This window comes from Ambystoma mexicanum, chromosome 11, assembly GCF_040938575.1.
Source record: "Ambystoma mexicanum isolate Mex_15411 chromosome 11, UKY_AmexF1_1, whole genome shotgun sequence".
Taxonomy (NCBI): domain Eukaryota; kingdom Metazoa; phylum Chordata; class Amphibia; order Caudata; family Ambystomatidae; genus Ambystoma; species Ambystoma mexicanum.
The window spans coordinates 888,899,918-888,922,463 of NC_090934.1; the positions used below are offsets into that span (position 1 = coordinate 888,899,918).

Here is a 22,546-nt window from a genome sequence, read left to right on the forward strand (position 1 = left end):
CAATCCAAACAACCTCACTGCTGAGCAGATCCACACCCTGTACCGTTTGGACAGGGACACCATCACCGCCATCGTAGACATGACACACAACGACATCGTCAGCATGATAGAAAGTCCAACCGCCATCCCCCCCCTACTGAAGGTAGTGGCTGTACTCCACTTCCTGGCCACAGGCACCTACCAGCACACAGTGGGGCACCTGCATGGCATTTCACAACCATTATTCTCACGAACACTCATCCAAGTGCTTGATGCCCTCCTCAAGCACACAGACGACCACATCTCATTACCACGGACTGCCCAGGAGATTGCAAACACCAAAGTGGGTTTCCATGCACTAGCCAGCATACCCGGTTGCATTGGTGCCATCGACTGCACCCATGTGGAATTGGTGGTTCCACGTGCCATGGAGGTACCGTACCGCAACCGGAAACAGTTCCACTCTATCAACGTGCAAATGGTCTGTGACTCCAACAAGATCATCACACATTGTTGTGCCCGATTCCCCGGATCAACCCATGATTCCATGATCCTGAGGAACTCCACAATACCACGCTACATGGAGCGACATGCAGGCCCAAGATCCTGGCTACTCGGTGAGTGCTATGTCATGGAAGTGGGCATGGGAATGACGTACCAGTGCATACTCCACCTGGCAGAAAGGGGGGGGGGGATGATGCATACTCCACCTGGCTGAAAGGGGGGGGGGGATGATGCATACTCCACCTGGCTGAAAGGGGGGGGGGATGATGCATACTCCACCTGGCTGAAAGGGGGGGGGGGGGATGATGCATACTCCACCTGGCTGAAAGGGGGGGGGGGATGATGCATACTCCACCTGGCTGTGAGTAACACAGAGAACGGATACAGAGGAAGGCCACTCACAATGCACTAAACCCCTCTGCATACATAGGGTGATGGCATGCTAAACAGGCCATGGCAGCAATGGGCATATACTGGTTGCATAGTGTGAATCAATTAGTGCATGTAGAAGTGAGCCAAGGTAACAGTTCCATGCCAGCCATGGTGGGACATCATGTTCCTGGACAGACAACATGACTGACACATACATTCTCGCCTACATACAGGTGATGCAGCCTACCCCCTGAAGAGGTGGCTCCTCACGCCAGTCCGGAACCCGCAGAACCAGCACGAGGAGGACTACAACCGTGCACATACACGTACTCGTGTGGTCATAGAGCAGACATTCGGCCTCCTGAAGGCACGGTTCCGAAGCCTCAGCAGGTCTGGTGGGGCACTCCTGTATGGCCATGAGAAGGTGGCAAAGATCGTCATGGCATGTGTCATGCTGCACAATATGTGCGTCAGACGGAATGTGCCCCTGCCCCCTGACGCAGAACTGCAACCACCTGACGATGAGGATGAGGATGAGGAGGGTGCAGAAGGGGCGCCACCACATGGAGGAGGCGATGCACAGGAGGGGCGTGCCATGCGCCAAAGTATCATCAACCACTGCTTCTAGCACACACGGCTGGTGTTCATCGCATGGAGACAGCACTTGGGGCACTGTGTGACTCTGGGGCATGCACACTGAGGACTGGACACCAATAAAGCACACATACGCAATGAAAATGTCCACACGTTTCCTTTTGTGAAACGAATAAACTGTATTTGAACTATGTACTGTCGTGTCACACCCCCTCCCACCTCCCACCTCCCCCCTGCACACCCCCCCCCCCAAACTCCCCCCTTAACTCCCCAACACACCACCCCGCCACCCCCCTGCACACCCCAACACACCCCCTCCCACCTCCCACCTCCCCCCTGCACACACCCCCCCCAAACTCCCCCCTTAACTCCCCAACACACCACCCCGCCACCCCCCTGCACACCCCAACACACCCACTCCCCCCTCCACCCTCCCCCCCCCCTGGAATCCCAACAAAGGTGTGAGTTGGTCTGTGCAGCAGTGTCAGTAGTAGGATTCCTACACTGTCCGGCCACTATTGGCAGCCCCCTCCACTGGCCCCCGGGGCACCCCTGCCTGTGCTGCGGAGGTTCCTCCCCGATCGGCGGATGGGGCTGCTCGGTGTCGAGCTGGCAACCGAGGAGGATCCTGCCTGCTCATTTGGACGCATGGCCCGTATTGTCTGCACAAGGTCAGTGATGGCGTGCCGCACAGCAGCTAGTTCCGCGCAGATGTCCTTTGTGGACGACTCTATAGCTGCCTTCACAGTCTCAGCACATTTATCCATTGCTGCACTTGACCCCCCACATTCAGCAACATGTTCTTCGAGCAGCGAGGAAAGTTGCTGCTGCCGGGTGGCAATCGCCTCCAGAGAATGGTTGGGATTCTGGGCCATGGCTAATGGCAGTGGCATTCCCATTGGGCTGATCTGCCCCTGCAGCGGGGATGGAGTGGCTGGCCAATCGTCATCCTCTGGCTGACCCTGTGTGGCATCCACATGCGGGCTGCTTAGGGACAGGTAGGGGGAATGAGGGTGGCCTGTGGGGCTCCTGACATCACTCTCCTCAAAGGTCCCTGCTTCACTATCGGAGGAGGCAGCAATGGCAGCAGTCTCCCCAAGTGTGCTGCTTGCAGCAGAGGCTGTGGCTTCTGTGGGCATGATTGGTGTGATGTCTGCTGCTGCTGCTGCTGCTGCTGTACTGCCTGCTGGGGTGGCTGTCTGTGCCCTGTCCTGTTTCCCTTGCATGGATTTTGCCTGCTGTGGTGTTTTCCTCGGGACGACAGAGGTGGAGGGTTGTGGCGTTGGCACAGTTGGCCTGGCCCTCTTGGTGGGTGTGGAGGCTGTGGTGTCCTCTTCCTCAAGGTCGGAATTTGAGCCTGTGGTGGGACAGAGGAGGGAGAGTGTTATTGATGGGTCTGCGGACATTGGCCGGGCATTGTTGCGACTGGCATCTCATCAGTTAGTACATGTGGCACATTTCATGCAGGGGAAAAAAGTTGACTCCCTTTTGTGTGGAAGTAGCATGGAGGTATGTGGGTGCCTGCAGTTAGGGTGTGCATGCTGCATGTGTACAGGGTGCAGATCGGATGTATCTGTGGGCAGTCTCCTGCTGATGTGTTGCATTCACACTATGGGCCAACATTGTACTTCACATGAATGGACTTTGCATGCCTTGATTTGAGCCACCTACCTGCATCGCCCGATGTCGGGGCTCCTCTCTCCATTCCTCCTACTCCTTCAATGCTCTGCATTCCGATTGTGGAGGCACAGATTTCCTCCCATGGCTGCAATTTTATAGGGGACTCCGATCCTCCCCCAGTTGCCATTGCCAGGTTCATGTTGGCTGATAGTATGCTCCTGACTCTGAGCCGGAGATCGTCCCACCGCTTGCGGCACTGTTTGACATTGCGGGGTGTCGTTCCCACGGCACTGACCCGCTGAGCTACCAGTGCCCATATGGCCTTCTTCTTGGTTATGGCCGGTCTTGTCAGTTGGTTGGAGAATACCACTGCAGCGTTCTCCTGTAGGGTCTCCGCTAGAATGGTGAGCTCCTCTCTGGAGAAGCGGTCTTGCCGCTGGCGGTCACAGGCTTTTTTCAAAACTTTCGGCATCTTCCTGCAGGTAGAAGGTTGAAGCCGGTATTGGCGGGGTCTCAGGCTCGGATGTCCAGTGGTTTCGGAGGATGGCAATGGATTGTGTTTTTAAAGATGGCCGCCGTGCTCTTTCCCGTTCCGCCGCGGTGACGCTACTTCCGGTTCCGCTTATCTACGGTCAACGCTAATTGCGGTGACCGCTAACTACGGTCACCGCTATGTACGGCGGTGGCGGTGGTGCACCTTGCGCCGCATACGATGCCGGTAGGTGCCGTTTTGGGGGCATTTCCGCCATGGCGCTGTTTACATTACCGCCATGGCGTAATGCTCGTGCGCGATGGGTCGTAATGTGGCGCACTTTACACCATCGTCCCACGGCGTTAACGTTCATTACGCCATGGCGGTAATGACGGCGGATTACCGCCAGGGTCGTAATGAGGCCCAATGTCCCGCTGTGATACAATTAATAAGTGTGACAATATATGTCGGTTTTGTAAGAAAGAGAAACAAAGAGAAACGTTACAGCACTTAATAACAGAATGTACCATGCTGACAAAAAAACGCAATTTCTATCTGAAATGTTTCTTTACCGATTTCAGAATAATACTCCGAGCAACTCTCTGGCAGCTTATATTTTGCACAAATGTGACTGCAGTTAGAATAGCAACAATTACATTTTTAGAAACCCTTGATCTAGATGATAAACCAAAGATTTAATCTGAAGCGCACTGGACAAGAATAGCCAAACAAAACAGAGACTCAAATAAACTCACTCTATGTAGAATGTTATATGAATGCATAGTGTGTTGTTGTACAGATGTATAGATCCTAATTGAACAGTCTCATTGCACAATTGTACATAAATAATTAGTTAAAATACACCCAGGTCACCATTAGCCAAATGTTTTATTTTTTAATTTTTCTTTTTTTTTATTTGGCTCAAGACGGTTTACCAATTAGAAAACCTTTAGCCAATGGCTTACATAAGGAAAAAACACACAACAAAAATCACCAAACTTAGGAAGTAAAAGACAAAAAAATACAAATGAAATTAACCACAAAAAAAACAGCGCTCAACATATTCATTTTACATTTTAAAAGAAATGGCTGTCCTTTTCTTTTGCTTAAGACCTGGCTTGTCGGAAGGACATTGAATCAGAAGCGTATATATTGAGATTTAATAAACCAATTTGGGAAGATTTGTATGAACCTAGGTAGCACATTCAGCTTCCTTGCTCCGAACCAAAAATCATCTCAATGTTTGTATTTATATATCATCTCCTGTGTCTCTATCCAGTCATTAATGTATAACTTCTTCTTTATCTTACCTGGATCTCTTACCAATGATTTTTCTGACTCGCACAGGTCATTAATAATCCTTTGACAGATGTCTTGCCACTCCTTCAGTATATTTTCCCTCGGATCCCTCAATGCCTTCTTTAAAAGTTGAAAACCTCCCTTCTGGGTTTCTTTGAGACATTTCCGATATAAAGATATCGATTTCCACAAAGCAATGGTTTTAAGTGAAGTAAGAGCAAATTCTCTCCTTACTATGTGGATTGGAATGTTTTTTGGTAACCCCAACACTGATTTCCAGGAAATTCCTTCTAGACGTGGCCACAAGACATCGGCTAGCATGAAAGACGTTTCAGCGACATACGTCAAATTTGGAACCACTTTAGTTCTATAAAATGTAACTAGAGGGATTAATGAAAACCGGCAAAATCTTCTTAACAAGAGCTTTCCTTGTGCAGACACATTTTTTGCTTTCTTTCGTAGAATAGCTATTCGCGGAGCTTCACTTCTGCTGGTGTTAACACATACACCCAAGTAGGTAAAGACATTCACACGCTGGACTTTTGCCCTTTTAGAAACACTGCAGCCCTCTTCCTGTGTCTGCCACGGTCTGATGCACCAAAAACCATAATCCGAGATTTTACGAGATGAATTGTTAAATTGTTTGCTTGCAAATATTTTTGAACGGCATCGAGCTGGCGCTGCAGTCCTAATGGGGTCTGATCAATGATGACAATGTCATCAGTGTAGGGTAATCTCCTGATGGGAGTGTCCGATATTTTGGGAGGAAATGTGTGTGTATACATAAACACTTCATCAATGTCTTACAGGAACAATTTTAAAAGTTCAGGTGCCAGTGGACAACCTTGTTTCAGGCCAACATTTATTGATATGTCCTCTGACAATTGACCTGCTTGATCTAGCTTGATCTTAATGCAGGTCTTTGATCTTATCCAGAATCACTCACGGGCATTGGCACTTCACAAATTTTGGCCAAAACTTAGCTCTTCTGATTTGAATCAAATGCTTTGAAAAGGAAAATAAAAAAACACCAGATATACTTTGTGTCTCTTACCGTGCTCAACTTTAGCTTTCAGGAGGTTTATTAAAAAGATGTTAAATGATGTACCAATGCCCTTGTCAAAGCCAAACTGCCATTGATCTTGATGGCCCATATCAATGCTCCATCTGGATAAAGCTTTTAATATGATAGACCCGAAGATTTTATCAGCCACATCTAGTAGCGCAATCGGGCAGATTTCCAGGAAACTGGTACCTTTGGAAATTCCAAGATGCCTTTATATAATTGATGAAGAAAGATTGCCCATGGTAGAGGATTTTCTTTCATTAGGACATTCGTTAGCCCATCTGGGCCTGCAGCTCTCGAGTTTTTGAGTCTCTTGATAATTTCTTCAATTGTAGAGACCTCGATATCTAATGAATAGTCCTCTGAAGTCAGATTAGAAATCCGCATTGGCAGCAAACTTGTTCCTTGTGCCTCATCATCTTCTGTATTTTGCAATTTAATGTAATGAGTAAACCACGTCGCGGCAGAGACTGGGTTGGCGAACAGTGCGTCTTGAGGTGCATCCATTTTATAGCCGCAATATTTTTTTGCTTTTTTAGTTAAATAATATACATTGGGCATCTTGGTTTAACATACTCTTCATCTAGCTGCAGCCAGTTATGGTAGCGTTGTTTGAGTTTGTGGATCTCCCGGGGATTGTTTGCTGTTTTATGATGTTTTAATAGCCCAATAGCTTTCTTTAGGACTTTTTTTTTTAGCTATAATCTGTTCGTCATAGGCATGGCGATGGGCCATCTTTGTACCTCCATTTCCCCCTCTTTGTTCCACTTAGCTCAATGGTCCTAAGCTTTATTTTATATGACCATATTATATACATATTTTATATGTCCCTTACATGGAACTGAAACTGCCCTTATTGACTTGAAATCCCAAATTGACGAGCTACAAGACAAAGGGAGAACAGTACTTCTGCTACTCCTTGACCTCTCAGCCGCCTTTGATTTGGTGGATCACAAGGTCCTCTGTAGTCACCTGGATTCTGCTGCCCATTTCTCCCCAGAAGCCATCAGATGGATTGAGTCATTTCTGAGTGAAAGAACGATGAGTCTTCTCCCCCTCGGCAGTGGCAGATCCCACCCCTATCTTATGCAGTGTTCCCCAGGGCTCCTGCGTCTCCCCAACTCTATATAACATCTTCACCAAGCCCTTGTTTGATGATTTGCACCATCTCGGTATCACCTACACTAATTATGCAGATGATACACAGATACTCCTCCCGCTTTCTGGGGATCATGCGAAAGACACAGAATTGGTAAACAGGGTATATCTTATCATCCAGGCTTGGATGGCCACTCATGGCCTCTGTCTGAACGATGATAAGACAGAGTTGATTATCCTCGGCACTCAAACTAATATAATAAAATTAAGTCAGGAATTCTCCTCATTTAACATAGATGGGAATATCATCCAAGTGTCCAAGGACGTAAAAACCCTGGGATTCTATCTTGATTCCACCCTATCTCTTGACAAACAGCTAAAATCCCTTGCCTCCGCCACGGCTTACACATGCAAATTGAGAAGAGCCGGTAAACCGTTCCTTTCCAACAAGAGCTGCTTAATCCTGGCTAGAGCCTTAATACTCTCTAGGACTGACTACTGCAACGCTCTCTACCCCGGAGCGAATAAAACTATAACGCAAAGACTACAAATATTACAGAATAATGCCCTGAGAGCAGCACTAGGCATAAACAAAAGATCCCATATCTCTGCCGCCAGACGCCATCACAACTGGCTGACCACTTAAGATGTTATCCTTGACCCATAAAGCCCTCAATAACTCCGCCCCCAAATACCTGATTGACAAATTCCACAGGAAAACATCCCTCAGACCGACTAGAGCTGTCAATTCCAATTGCCTGACAATACCGAACTTTAGACTTAAGACGATCGGTGGTAATAGCTTTCAGGTAAAGGCTGCAAAGACCGGAACTCACTACCACAAGACTTGAGAGTGGACTTACCCTACCCTCGCTTTAGAAAAAATGTCATCCAACTCCTCACCTTGTCTAACCTCAGCTGATCTCACATGACCTATGTCACCTTCAACCCGATTGCCCGCATTCGAACCTTGATATTTTTTATTGTCTGTGTCCCATGTATATTTTGTAAGTATCTGTGTCCCATGACCTCACAGTATTTTCTACTGTACATTCTGCCAGGATGTAACCTGTAACTGGATTGACCTTTCTCGAATTATGTATACTTTGTAATCACTGTATTTTATATTGTACGCTATGCTTTGATGTAACCTGTAAGCTTTGCATTTTCTTGCCACCGCGCCCTGCTACCCCTGGGTCTGGCGTGCATAAAATGTGAATAAAACAAACAAACAAACAATAAAGGACAATTCAATGACTCTTACACCGTGCTGGCTAAATGTTGTATAACAGGTTTTATAAGGTCTCATTCATATGGTGATCTTTGTAGGATGTCTTTTCCTTTTATCCTTTCCTTTGTGTGATGTGACATAGTCCTTTATATTGTAATTTTTATTGTAGATCGTAATCTGTTTTATAATCTGTTTTACACTCCTGTACCTCTGTATAACAATTTGCACATTTTAAACTAATGTGGTTGATTAATGAAATTGAAAGGTTGAACTAGAGTCAACCAATAAAATAACAACAAAAACATTGATTTAGGGAGAGGTTCAAATGGATGTCACTGTGCAAAAAGGTGGTGTGAGATGTTAGCTTGTGGTAAAGTTAAACAACAATATCCTGTGGATTATACTGAATGCTTTTGTTGAATGCAATCAATGGTTGTGTTCAGTTGGATCATGTTCTTGTTTGCATGATCACTAATAACTATTTTTCAATATTATGCTAAATGAGCTGTGCATTATCCTGTGCTGCACTTGGAGTGAAATATTGTTGTGTGATGCAAGCAGTGATTGAGGATTCTAGGATGAGAGTTGGGTCCAGTAGACACAATGGTTGATTGATGCAGTAAGTGTGATGCCAATACTTACATCAGTATGTGTATCCACCTGTATCTATGTCCAAAGAAAAAAATACTTACTCTTTTGCATACTTAACTGAGTACTGCCCGGTCCCTGATTCTCTTACAACTTTCAAATTTATAATGCACTAGAGGCCTGAACCTCAAGCTTCCTGGCTCGGATGCATATTGAGGACCACAGTGTCCCCAGTGGCAGGTCTATGTTTTTAGATGCTCTTGCGCAATGACAAGGCTTTTCCCAGCAAGAAAGCATCATTTCCTCTGCATACAATTGTACAGACTGAGCCAAAGTGTGTTTTCTTTACTATATGGGAATTGTCCAATGCTTAGAGGGAAGCTTTAGAGAAGGCATAGGTTTGGGTATCCTTTAGGCATGGCTAGAGGTGACAATCTCACAGAGCTCTTCAGGGAGGGAGACTCCACAATGTAGCATTGCCGCCTGAGCATTGCAGGCATCTCAAGGTAGGCCCCGGAGGTGGTGAAGGCCCAAAGACCACATCTGGTGTAGTACATTAAAAGGCTTCTCAAGAATTTTCCAAAGGAGGAGCAACAGGGGCCTAAAAGCCTCCAGATCTGCCAAGGAGGATGTCTCGGAAGGAAAAGGTACCTCAAGTTCCATTTTCTTTAGGACAAGAATCAGTTCCTCCTACATTTTGGGGTATGAAGGCAGGGATCTGTGATGCTGCCTCTTGGAATAAGGAGAACAGTGGTGATTAGAAGAGGAATACCTTTTAGATGGTAACCTCTTGTGCATCTTTTTTTCTTCTTGTCATTTCTGGCCAGCCACACAACTGAGGCCAGCTCCAGGTTGTGGCATCCCAGTGGTTAATTTTGCCAGGACCTAGAGGGATATAGGGACTCTCCCCTGTCACTACGCTTATGAAGAACGGTAACCATCTTTGCAACCACTGGGATGTTCTATGGGCATTGGTATCATTGTCTACTCCAAGAAACCAGACACTGCCCCAGTGTGGATCCGTCAAATGAGTGGTATGGTCCTGCAGACGCCTTTGTGGTTTGTGGAGTAAAGGAATGCGATTTCTGTGCGGTCCGATACACATATATCAACTACATTACAATGAAAGTATGGAGTTCAATGCTTACATAAAATGCCAGCTAGGTAGCATACAGCACCAACCGGGGCCACATTGCAATGACATTGCCAGTCAAGGAGTCCACATACACCACTGGTGGCTATTTAAATATTTTCAGATATAGGGACGATTCATGGAATATTTTGCATGGTTCAAATTGACTTTGCACTGCTGAAAAGTTACCTTGCACTGGTGACACAAACCCTGATTCAAAGACACTTTGACCGTGAAAAAAATTCCATGAATCAGGGCCCCTAGTTTTTACCGGGAGCGTCATAGATGGGTAATCTGTGCGAGGAAAGTATCAAATTAAGCAAATAGTAGGGTAGATGGCAAGATAGGTAGTTGAGTTAAAAGCTCAATGCTGATATTATGGATTTCCATCTGCTATGGGAACCTGTCTGTATTTCTTTAAAATTTCAGGAGGCCAAGCGAATGGATTATGCATGAAATTAGGTCTGTTTATCAGCCTCACTTTAATAAAGCACTCTGTGCCTTGAAAAGTTGTCTTATTAGTCTCTATTCAGATGTGCATGCAAGCTCCTAGGGCACCTGAATCACTAATATCTTTGTATAAGACCCGTGCTGGGATTCCAAGGTGCCAAGCTGGGCGACCTTAAAAACTGAATTGGGTTCTTATATTTCGCTTCATGCCGGAGTCCAGCCTCCAAGCGCGGGACCAGGATTTGAACCTGAGCTGTACAGCATTTTGTCTTGCTTCCAAGACAAGCACATTGGGCCTGAGCTATATTCCCAGCCAACCTTCTGTATCCCCACTTCATCACCCCTTCCTCATAGCAGGAGACAGTCAAAGGGCTTCCATAACAGCAACCACCACAAACCAGGTTAACCAGCGTGTTTCCTTAGGCAGGAAGGGAAGGATCACAAACTCCCATAATCCCTTGGTCCTACTCAGTGGAAACATGGACTGGAACAGAAAAGCAAAAGCACAGTCACAGGGATGGGGGAACTGAGTGCCAGAATGGGTCAACTCACAGAGTAGCTATTTTAGACCCAGGAAAAACAGCACTGGGGAATCCTCAACCCTTTTCCCAAGAGGGGAGAAAACATTAAATTGCAGCCTCTCATCCCTTCTACAAGAGCCTGTAACATCTAGTCTAACCTGTTGGGAAACTCATGATCAACCAAGCTCTGGTCCAATAATCCCTTGCAAACAGGTAAAGTGAGCATACCATTCCTATAGAGCATGCAAACAGACAGGGATGAAGAGAACAGAACAAAGATGCATGCAGGGAAGCCTAGCAATTCGTGCTCACAGATTACAGACACACAGGGTAGCTCAGTGTCTAATTCTCAAAGAGCAGTCAAATTGTAACCTTCGTCCATCTGACTCAAAAAACAGTCCAACTCTCATTTATGGTTCAAGAGTCTTATCGTATATATTGCTACTAGGGAGAATCTAAAGGCGATTACCTGCTCTATCTAGAGTCACTCAGGAACTTCCTAATCTAGCCCTACACAATAACTTTTATTAGTAACTACCAGAGGTTTTTGGTATGTGCCTTTCACACACTACCCTACTCGGTCTTCTTCCTCTCATGCCTTGATGTTTCTCTCCCTGTCTCTGTCTGTTAATCTAAACTCTCTACTCTCCGACGTCCCAACTGCACCGACCTTCTCTCCCCCTCCCTATGTCTACCTCTTCGGTCTTCCCAATTTCTCTAGCTTCTTCTGCTACGTGCCTTCACCCTTATATGTTATAACTCCTTTCTCTAACCAAAAAAGTGATGAGTGGAAGGTTTTCAATAAATCTGAACCACTGGCACTGCTCTGGGCAACCTTCCACACCTCACTTTTTTACTGGGTCTGTTCCATTGCAAAACGGGTCCAGCCAAATGCAAATCAGGCAGGTACTGCCACCAATGGGAGCAGCGCAGGCCGAACTGCTAGGCCAGGTCCCCTCTACATGGAAACACATGCAACCCCATACGTCTTTTGGCCCTGTTGGGCCTCATCAGTGAGGTGCAGCTTGGTTCCCTATGGCGCAGAAAGCAAGGGACCTACGTCTGGGCATTTTCTTTATCACACACGGAGATGAACTATAACCAAAAAAGTGATGAATAAAAGGTTTGAATAGATCTGAACCACTGGCAATGCTCGGGACCACATAACTCCTTCCTCCACATTACTGCTCCACCACACTACTACTCCCTCCTCTACACTAATGCTCCCTCCTTCACACTACTGCTCCATCCTTAACACTAATACTAATACTCCATCCCACCTTCTCCTCAGCCGTTCTCCTTCCACTCTCACAAGCACTTCCACTCACTCTCTACACTCCCTGTAACAATCCCAATCCCTATCCTTCAACTCACACTCACTCCTCAATACCATTTGCTCTCACCAAACCATACCTCACCTTTTCAGAAAATTCACTCCACACTGCTTTCCACCATCCTTCTTCTTGCTGATCTCTTGGACTGATATTTCCCCATCCTCTGACCTCACCCGAACAACCCAAAACTTCCTGTTGCTGCTTATCCTCCCCCTCATCATCTGATTGGTTTACTGCCTGTGGCCAATCTGGCCCTGTCTTCCGCACCCTGCAGGTGTTACAATCATGGGAATTTACAAAGAGTGGGTTAAGCCCCACCTCTTTTCTCCACACAAGGCTACAGTGCTGCACCAGTGGTGGCCTGCGCTGAAAAGTGTTTGGGATCATATTAGGGGGCCACAGTGTGGCCACCCCCAAGGTAAAGGCAGTCCTGTGGGGCCCTTCACCATCTGCAATAAGTCTGTGGTGGTACAGGTCAGTTACAGCTGTTCTGCAGCATTGGAAGCTGCGGCTGGTGAGTGCTGGGCGGTGCCTGGGGAATCCACGTAAGCTCTCCAGTTCCTCCTTTGCCGGTGCTCTCTCTCCATGTTGGCAATGGGGCTCAGACTGCAGCAGAATCATTGCATGGGGCGCTGATTGTTTGGTGTCCTGCGGGTCCTCTTCCTACGCTGCAGTCACATCTGCAGTGGTGCTGGAAAAGAGAGCTAAAAGTTGTCCAGCACTTTCTCCAGGTTTTATGGGGTGGTGCACTTTGGTATTCCACATGTAAAGGCAGGAAATAGACTCTTGTTTAACAATTTGAGTAAGAGCATTATAGATCAGCAAAGGTAGTTCACAGAAGTGAAGGCTCTTGTACATCAGGGAAATGTCTATTACATACTATACACTGACATTTTCAAGATTATCTTTAATGGTTAGGTTACTGTATTCACAGACCCTGCCAAGGCACTGGAACATGTTAACAAGATGGTGCCAGACTTTATGGAATCCAGCAATGCATCCCAGCAGACTCATTTTGACAGTCAGGGCGAAATACTGGCTTGTGAAACTATTGCCTTTGCACTTTTGAGACATGATATTTTAGCTATAACATGTTAGGTTTTTAATGAGCATGTTATAACTGTGGCGATTTATTTTTCCATTGAGAGTTTACAGATGTATGTATGAGCAAGTTTTGCTAAGGGATTATTTTAATTGTTTATGTTCAATGAAGAAGGGGGCAGTAATCAGTAACTTCATAGTTAGTTTGGGGTGTTAGTTGGTATGGTCCCTTGGGAACCAGGCTCTGAAACTTAGCTAGGCCTTGTGGTGCCATTGATTTTTTTAATTATGCGGTTTGTCATTACAAAAAAAAGTAGATGGAGAGAATTGTACATGCCTTATGCTTCTGTTCAGGAGGCCTGCTTAGGAACTCGAAGCTGTTAGCTGACAGACATGCATAGTCATGGGCCGAGTGTCGGGCAATGCTGCATTTGTCAAGTACTTGGATTATGTGAACACTTGTGTAATAAAGGATGCCTCTATGGCAATATGTTAGATGCCAGGTTACATTAAAAGAAGGGGGAGTAGCCAGGTTTGGATGGCTTCCCTATAGAATTTTACCACTACTTCTCAGGGGACCGATCACCATTCTTGTGCACAATCTACAACAAATGTATAATTAGAATGGTGTGACATGGATCTATGTCATCAACCTCAGTAAGTCTTGTCCTAAAACCTAGGGCAGATTAGAAATAATGTGCCAGCTAGTATCCAATTTTGCTATTAAATATGGGCATCACAATTTTGGCAAATGTATTTGCATTCGGATTGGAGAATGTAGTCAGAACATTGACACAATCCTCTCAGTATGCCTTGTGAATCTGAGAATGTTACACATCCAGCATGTGTATGTGAAGAGTGAGGAAGTACCAGTTGCCCTATTCATGGATGCCTAAAAGGCCCTTGACTGAGTTAGCTGGGAATTCCTCCAATTTGCAGTGAGGACATTTTGCGTTGGGTGACCATTTCCTAAGTTTGCTAGAGGGTTGGTATGCCCAGCCTGGCACACATGGTCCGCAAATGGCATTAATTTGAGGAGCATTTGTCTCAGGAGAGGGACAAGACAGGGTTGTCCACTGCCCCCCATTTTATTTAATTTGCCCTCAGAAACATTATTGATTGCAATACATCAGGACCCGAGAATCAATGGAATGTTATATGGGAAAATGATGGTGAAGACCTCAGCATATACCAACGATGTGTTCATGGCTAAGACAAATCCATGGGGTTCACTCGCATCCTTGCTGGATTTGCTGACTCGCTATGTTACGATTTGGGGATATAAGGCTAACAAAGTGAAGAATTTGGTTTTTCAATTGTCCAGAATCTGGTATTGGGATTTTTTCAGCATAATTTCACCACTTGGTTGGACAAGGCGCTGATGCATTTGGGGATAAAGCTGGTGAGGATTACTTCAAGGGTTGAAACAGTTAATATTGCATGAGTAATACATGGCATTAAAGAGGATGCCACAAGGTGGTCTACACTGAGTATTTCACTCTGGGGAAAAGTTAGTATTTTAAAAATGATTGTGCCATCCAAATTGACATACATCTTTACTCAAAAGAAGTTGCTTTTGATCTGGAAATTGTTAGGGGCCTTCATGTAGGGACTGAGAAGAAAGCTGCACTTAAGGATAATTCTCTTCACCCACCCTGAACCCTTACTTGTAACCCCCTGGGTGTGTACCTTATGTACGGTGTGCTGTTGTTTCCAGGCCTGAATGGGTGGAGTGGGAGTTGGTGGGCGCAAAACCCTTTAACTTGTGACAGTGGAGTGCTTGCTGAAGCCTGGGAGCGTGAGGCCATCATTGAATTTCTCATTTAGGAACTGGTATCCATGATAGCGGTGCTTAATGTTAGTTACAAACTACATCCTAGGGATCGTATGGGTGACAATTCTGCACTGACTAGAAGCAATAAAATGCTAAATTCCAGGTTGTGGATTTCAGTGGTTAGTTTTGGTCTGGAAATACTACCCACACCTTTCAATACTCAAATTGTAAATACAAGCTAATAGATGGAGAAAAGAAGAAGTTGGTACTTGGATAAAGAATAGGTTCTAAATTTTGAGTGAACAATTGAAGCCGTGAAATGACCAGATAAGCTTCCAATTTAAAAATGACTGGACATTTGAGATTTTAAGGGAGGAATGTTGTACGCTTTAATGACTGCTGGCCATGACACTAACTGCCTGAGAGACACACTAAGGGTGGCCTGGGAGAATGAAGTGGCTATCACATTACTGTAGGATGTGTGGGAGTCTATGAAAGGTGGCATGGGGAAGAACAAGTGTGAGCACAGCTTCCATTACACAATGCAACTTGTTTTATTAATTAAGGCAGTATTGGTTGCTTGTGAAGCTGCTCAGCCTTTCCCTGTGTGACTCAGATGCTTGTTTGTAATGTAAATAAGGGGCAGCATCACTCAGTCCTATGTTTGGGAAAAGTTATGATGGCGTAATTCTGCGGGGAGATTTTTGAACCTTTAGTTCTGCTTCTAAATGTGACACCTCCCTAGACACTCGCCGCACAATGTATTGTGGGATCTGTAGGCCTGCTTACACTTGCTTCATGCTTGGTCTATAGGGCTTCGACTTATACAAAGGAGTGTCTAAAACTATGGAAGACCAGCAGAGGTCTGAGGGTGGATGATTGGGCTGTAAGCATGCTAACAGTCTCAATGTACAAGAAGACCATGCACACTTGCCTGGAAATGTTTTGTGAATATGAGCACGTTTAGGGGAGCTTCACCAATTTGTACTCTTATTAGAGATATTTAACAGGCCATATACCCTGTCTCATTGTCTTTTGTTGCTTTTTCCATGCACTTTTTTTTAGTGTTGCCCATTTTAGGTATACTATTAATGTTTCCATGTTTGTTTGCTAAAGCCTACATGTTTCACTTACTGTACCCAAAAAAATGTAACTTGATATAAAAAATAGATACATTCAACCAATGATACCTTCTTTAGTATTTGACACAGAGATACTCAAACTGTCTACTTAGCTCAAGGTCCACAACCCAATCAACAGATGATCGCCACTGCTTCCACTAATAACACAAAATGTGTCCGCTTACATGTGCCTGTTCCTCATGCCATATACACACGCCATATAGATACGTGGACATTGTGGGTTGCAAATTCTGTTTTCTGCAGGTGTTCCCATGGCACTGTTACTTGTTAAGAGCATTTGACAATAGCCTGTACAGATGCTCTATATGCACCAGCATTCCTTGCATCCTTTGTATCTTTTTTGCTGTGTGGGTCTGTCTTTGAGAAAGGCTTTCGCTGCACAGGTGTATTGAGTCTACAGTAGGGGCATCTTGATATACAAGTTATTTAATGTGAAGGTGAAGACTTCAGCAGATCAGAAGCTCTGCAACTGAGTCCATCACTATTTGCGGAGTTCTTTAGATATCTAGGATTCATGACGCGTCCTTTTGTCCCCGTTCTAGCTGTGATTGATTCTGGATGTTCTTTCAGTATAGATGTTGGTTTTTCTTCCCCACTGATTGCTATGTACTTGAATAATTTTTTATTACAGCATTGTTATATTATTTTAGATGTAATGCTCAGACAATGGATCCAAACCCGTTAACCTGTTTATCCTTTTATTTTGCAGCATTGGTGTCCAGGGGGTTTATCGAGTTATCGTCCCCATTATTTACGCAATCATTTGTTCTGATCCTGGAAAAATCTCTGTATTTGTATTGCTTTCTGATAGGTAGCAATGGTTATGTCTGTGGGCCTTCAGGATCTTGACAATTACACCCATCGACATTTTTGGTGACCTTAATCTTTACTTTGATTCAATGTCCTTCTACTTCTATGCTTCACTGTATAAAGGCGTGTTGCTGAGAGTCAAACATTCCACTTATTTATATATACCCAGCTTAGATGAGTTGAACAAATGGCCAAAATGGTAGCTATGGGGCTATCTGTCTGTTTTATCGGGCAAGAGTGAGACGACAGTCTGCGTTGTGTAGCTTTGTTTGTCTCGCTGATCATTTATGTCTTTCTTTAGAATGTTGGCGCATGTGATTGGATGACAGCTCAGAGAATGCTGGGAGAATGTGGTGCACGTACAGTTCCAGGAGCGTCAGCTAGACCTGAGCTGCGAGGTGGGTGGGTGTCTCAAATGTGTAACAAATGACCCTCAAGAGTAACTGGATTTCCTGTAACCTGATGAAATGATAGATGTTCCTGTACCAGATGAAGTCTGATTCTTCTCAAGAGAGAAGAAATCTTTTGAAGTATAACTCTGGCGGCAAAACTACAGGTACAAGAACCCACAGCGTGTTATGGAGGGGAGCACAGCAAAGCAAGTGCCCGCCTATCATCAGGTAAGCCAATTTCGAGCTACATAATTGTTTGGGCATCTTGAGGCTCTATGTGAAGAAACCATCTTCAAGCTCCTTAACTGACTGTATGTAGAAGGCACTGCATTAGGCAATTATTAATGTTCATGGATCTTTTGGATGGATTTAGGAAAATATCCATGTTTTCCTGAGTGACTGTAATTTTGGCTCAGGCTTACAAGTATGTAAAAATGTATATAGTACAGATTCGATTGACGGACGGCCATTGTGCTCATTCCCAAAGTCATAATTTCTCTATATAGGGACTAACTTTCATATTAGGTCTTAACATTGTTTAATACACACAATAGCACCTATATTCCTGAGGGCTTATTTCACTATACAAATGTAAAAATAAATACATTATTAAATAAAAATAAAGGTGAAAACTTACTGTGCTAGCTAAACAGAAGCCTGGACCACTTTCCATTGTACCTCTTTCAACATCTTAGCCACTTATTTTAAAAGCTATCAATTTTGCATATTCTGATTTCCAGTGAATGTTCACCCTCAGTCCACCATAGATCATGCTCCAGCCTGGATCATCAAAAGGCTGCCCCTCTTTTCCCAGGACTGATCGAAGGGCTCATCAAATACCTCCGTCCAAAAGTTTTTTTTCCCCTTTCTTTACTGGAAGGAATTGCAGCTCCTCTACTTAAGAAATCAAATCTGTTCCATTGAATGCTATTACATTTCTGCCCGATGACCTTTCTTCTAGTTTTGTACAAGAACATGCAGATGGTTGTTTCAGTCTATTCCTGATTAACCCTCGTCCATGTCACTTGTGCAACCATAGTTACTGTAGAAGCTGGCCCATTTTTTAACTGGAGGGTCATAAGTATTTGTCTCCGATATGCCACAAAGACTGAGCTTAACGAGGGAGCCTGCAACACCAAAGCGGGTTCAGGGAGAGGGGACCCCCAAGACTTTGAGAAAAAGTGGCTAAAAAGCCAAACAGTTGTCAATTGGTTTTGTAGGCAAACTCATGAAAGAATCCAATAGAGGCAAGGCACCAACAGTGCACCTGAGCATTTCTCCCACACATGTTAATGGTGTGTTTTCCCACAATATGTGCCAGTATAAACCATTTTCACACTGGCTGTGCCATTCATTTCCATGCTAACGTCACCATTATGGACATGTTCTTATATGGGAATACTAGGGTATGTTTGCTTGGCGCATAATGCCAGTAATGATACTATAAGACAACATGTCCATGTTTGTTCTGCCAATGTATGGCAGTATGTCCACGTAAGAACATACTCCAGTTAGATTTACCATTAAAAATGCATGCCAAAGTATGAAAACCTGTCCAAACTGGCTGCATGCCATTCAAGCTACATAATAACACTTATCATGCTTGCTTTATCAAAGATGCCCAATACAAAATGTCATACCGCAATAAGAAAATGGTTAGACCGGTTGCATAAAAGTGCCAGTCTTGCTTTATAATAACACTTTCATGCGTGCTTTACCAAAGATGCCCAATGCAAAATGTCATACCACAGTAACAAATGGCAGGACTGATTGCATTGAAAGGCCAGTCTAGCTACATATCAACACTTCATTGCTTTATCAAAGATGCCCAATACAAAATGTAATGACAGAAAAAATAATACGACTGATCATGCTTCCTTTATCAAAGCTACCCAATATAAAATATCATACCACAATAAGAAATGGCTAGGCTGGCTGCATTAAAATTCCAGCATAGCTACATAATAACACTTATCATGCTTGCATTATCAACCATGCCCAGTAAAAATGCCATGCTTGCTCCATGGTGCGCCAGCGCCTTGCATTCAGACATAATCACATTAATGATTAATGAGATTGTGTGAGTGTGTGGCTCTGCGGGGCGCACGGGGCAGATATGTCAGAAGCTGGGATCCTAGGGTACAGCCATGAACTGTCAAGCCCACCCCCATAGGCCCAAGCGCCTCACTGGCAAGGTGCTGGAAAGCCAAGTTATAGTATTTTTTACTGGGCATCTAAAAGATGCCCTTTAATAAATGGCATTCCTTCCCCCATTGCATTCCAGCACCTCACATGCACAGAAAATCAATTATGTGTACATGCAAGGGACTGGGGGCTTAGAGGGCAGGCATGACATAGCATATGAGGAGCGAGGAATCCCAGTGGACTGGGCTGGCTTGCTTTACTGGGCATAAACAGTCAAAAATGCCATGCCTGCCCAATGGGCCCCAGTGCTTCACACGCACATGATGAATGTGATTGTGTGTATGCGAGGCGCTGATGGGCACAGGGGTAAGGCAGGGTATTTGTGACTGGACATCAATCATCGATGCCCAGTAAATAAGGACATGCCTGTCCCCTGAGCCCCACAGCAGAGGTGCTGGGGTGCCCAAGGGCACAGGCATGGTATTTTTCACAGATGTTCAGTAAAGAAATGCCATGCCTGTCCCCTGGGCTCCACAGTGCCTAACACACGCACACAATCAAAGTGATTATGTGTGTATGCATCGCACTGGGAAGACAGGGGGGCAGGCATGGTATTTTTTACTAGGCATCTATCATAGATTTCCAGTATAAAAATACCATCCCTGTCCCCTGGGCCCCAGGGCACCTCAGAAGGAGAGCTGATTTTGGCCGGTGGGGAGGGGGGTTGTTCAACAAAGGCATTTTTAAAATGTCTTTGTTGTACAAACCTCCTCCCCCCACTTGCGAAAATCCGCTCCACGGACCAGCACAAACTCACACACGCACACACACACAAACAAACACACGCACATTAACACAACATTCACAGAGCAAGCCCTCTCTCATCCACACAAGCACTCACTCATAACACAAGCATACACGCATCCATACACATATTTAAATATTAAAATAAATTAACATAAAAACACACACTTTTATACAGCATACAAACAGCAAGAACTCTATCATTCATACAGGCACCCATCATCACGCATTCACTCATAACACAAGCATACAAGCATCCATAGACATATTTCAATAATAAATGAACATACAAACACACACACATTTACACAACATACACACATCAAGAACTCTCTCATTCACACAAGCACCTATCATCATGCACTCACTCATAACACAAGCATACATGCATCCATAAACATATTAAATATTAGATAAATTAACATAGAAACACACACATTTACACAGCATAAACACAGCAAGAACTTTCACATTCACACCAGCATCCATCATCATACATTGACCTAACAACACAAGCATGCACGCATGCATAGACATAATTTAAATAAAAAAGACAGGAACATAAACAAACGTCCCTTGTGCCGCGGGTCCTGAGGTTTCCTCTCCAGCACTCCAGCTCCTGCTAGCATGAACAGGAATCAGAAATGCTTCCTGGTTCCTGCACATGCATGCAGGGTCCCGAGCGTGGGTGATGAAACACTCTACTCCAGCCTGCTCTTTCTGTAGGTGCAAGGAGGCGCAGGAGCGCCCCCTCGCACATACAGACATGCAGTTGCCCAGTTCGCATTTTCAATGAGCTACACAAGGCTAGGGAAGCAAAATGCCCCCAGCCTGGCATGGCTCATTGAGCTTGCATGGATGGGGAACTGTAACTGTCAAAGGGAAACAGTGTTTCCCCTTGACAGTTAAGAATGCTCCCTCAGCTGAAAAGAACAGCTGAGGGAGTTCTCAGTGTTCCACTGGGTTGGCTCTTCCATAAATAGCAAGAGGGGGCCAAGACCCGGCAGGTCGACTACCCCTCGCCCATTATGGACGAGTTGCCCCTGCATAGTTACACTCTTCCCGGTTCCATGTGTTAATATCCCCGCAAAAATATGTGGCGATATTGAGGCATGGACCCTGCAGGGGACACCCCTGCAACCCCCGCTCCCACAAATTATCCCCCCCAAAAATATCGCCTATGGTGTTCCAGACAACCATATAAACGGCGATATTTTTGGTGGGGATAATATGTAGGGATACCCTCTTCCCAGGGTTGATACAGCTCTCATTGCCTTCCTGGATAAGGTATGTCAATGGGAAGATGAAGGCCCTGGGATCCTGATGGTTATGCTTGCATCTCTTTGATTCCTTGCAGTACTATGCAGCACTACCTTTTCTTCAAGGGTTTCCATCTTTACTAGAGAAGTGCGCACATGGGGTAAGTCTAGGTTTGTTCTGTTCTGAAAATAATACTCCAATCCTTAGGGCCCCAAACAGATCCCCACTATCTTCCAGTCTTATTTGACTGTATCTTGCCTCTTTGTTTGCGAATTATGAAAGTGTCCCTATTTACTGAGCAATTCAAGAGTGAATGCAGTGAAGCTGACTTGCAACAAAGGCACAGTTAATCTTACTGTACTCTATTCATGTGTAACAGAGAACTGACATAACCCTCTTATGGTCTAACCCTGACACTGTGTTTGTCTGACAGTGTCCAACTATTGTACAAATTAGAGCATTTGTTGTTTGTGAAGGATGCTGATGAGGCCATGAAAGTAAACGACAGTGCTGCAATCAGAAACTGCTTTCTCCAAATCCAGAAGCTTAAGCTTTTGCAGGCATTTTGTAATGAGAAGCATAAGTCACTTGCAGCTGGCCCCACAGTTAATGCTCTTGGATAAAGGAAATGTACTGTACTGCTGCCTCTATCTACATATATACATATAAAAGTTAAACAAAATGTGCTTTGGGGTTTGTGGCTTGGCGAAGTGTTGGCAAAGGCATATGAGAGGCGAAAGGGAAATGCATTTGGGATGCAATGGTGAGGCGTCTGAGAGGCAAATGGATATGAGAGGCGAAGGTGAAGTGTTGGCATATGGGAGGCCAAGGCATATGAGAGGCAAAAGGGGAATGCATATGGGAGGCAAAGTCGAGGCATATGGGAGGTGAATGGACCTGAGAGACGAAGGTGAAGGC

General features: G+C 45.0%; 2 protein-coding genes across 2 annotated transcripts in view; both read right to left on the bottom strand.

The window, feature by feature from the left end:
* Nucleotides 1–22,546, bottom strand: part of LOC138503894 (mucin-5B-like) — a 1,431,798-nt gene that overhangs the window by 149,221 nt on the left and 1,260,031 nt on the right. The window lies entirely within an intron of this gene.
* LOC138503893 (nuclear apoptosis-inducing factor 1-like) lies at nucleotides 1,921–3,950 on the bottom strand. Its single transcript, XM_069623964.1, has 2 exons — nucleotides 3,121–3,950; nucleotides 1,921–2,806 (listed from the first exon to the last, which is right to left on the bottom strand). The coding sequence occupies exons 1-2, from the start codon at nucleotides 3,539–3,541 to the stop codon at nucleotides 1,965–1,967; spliced, it is 1,263 nt and encodes a 420-aa protein (XP_069480065.1). The 5' UTR covers nucleotides 3,542–3,950; the 3' UTR covers nucleotides 1,921–1,964.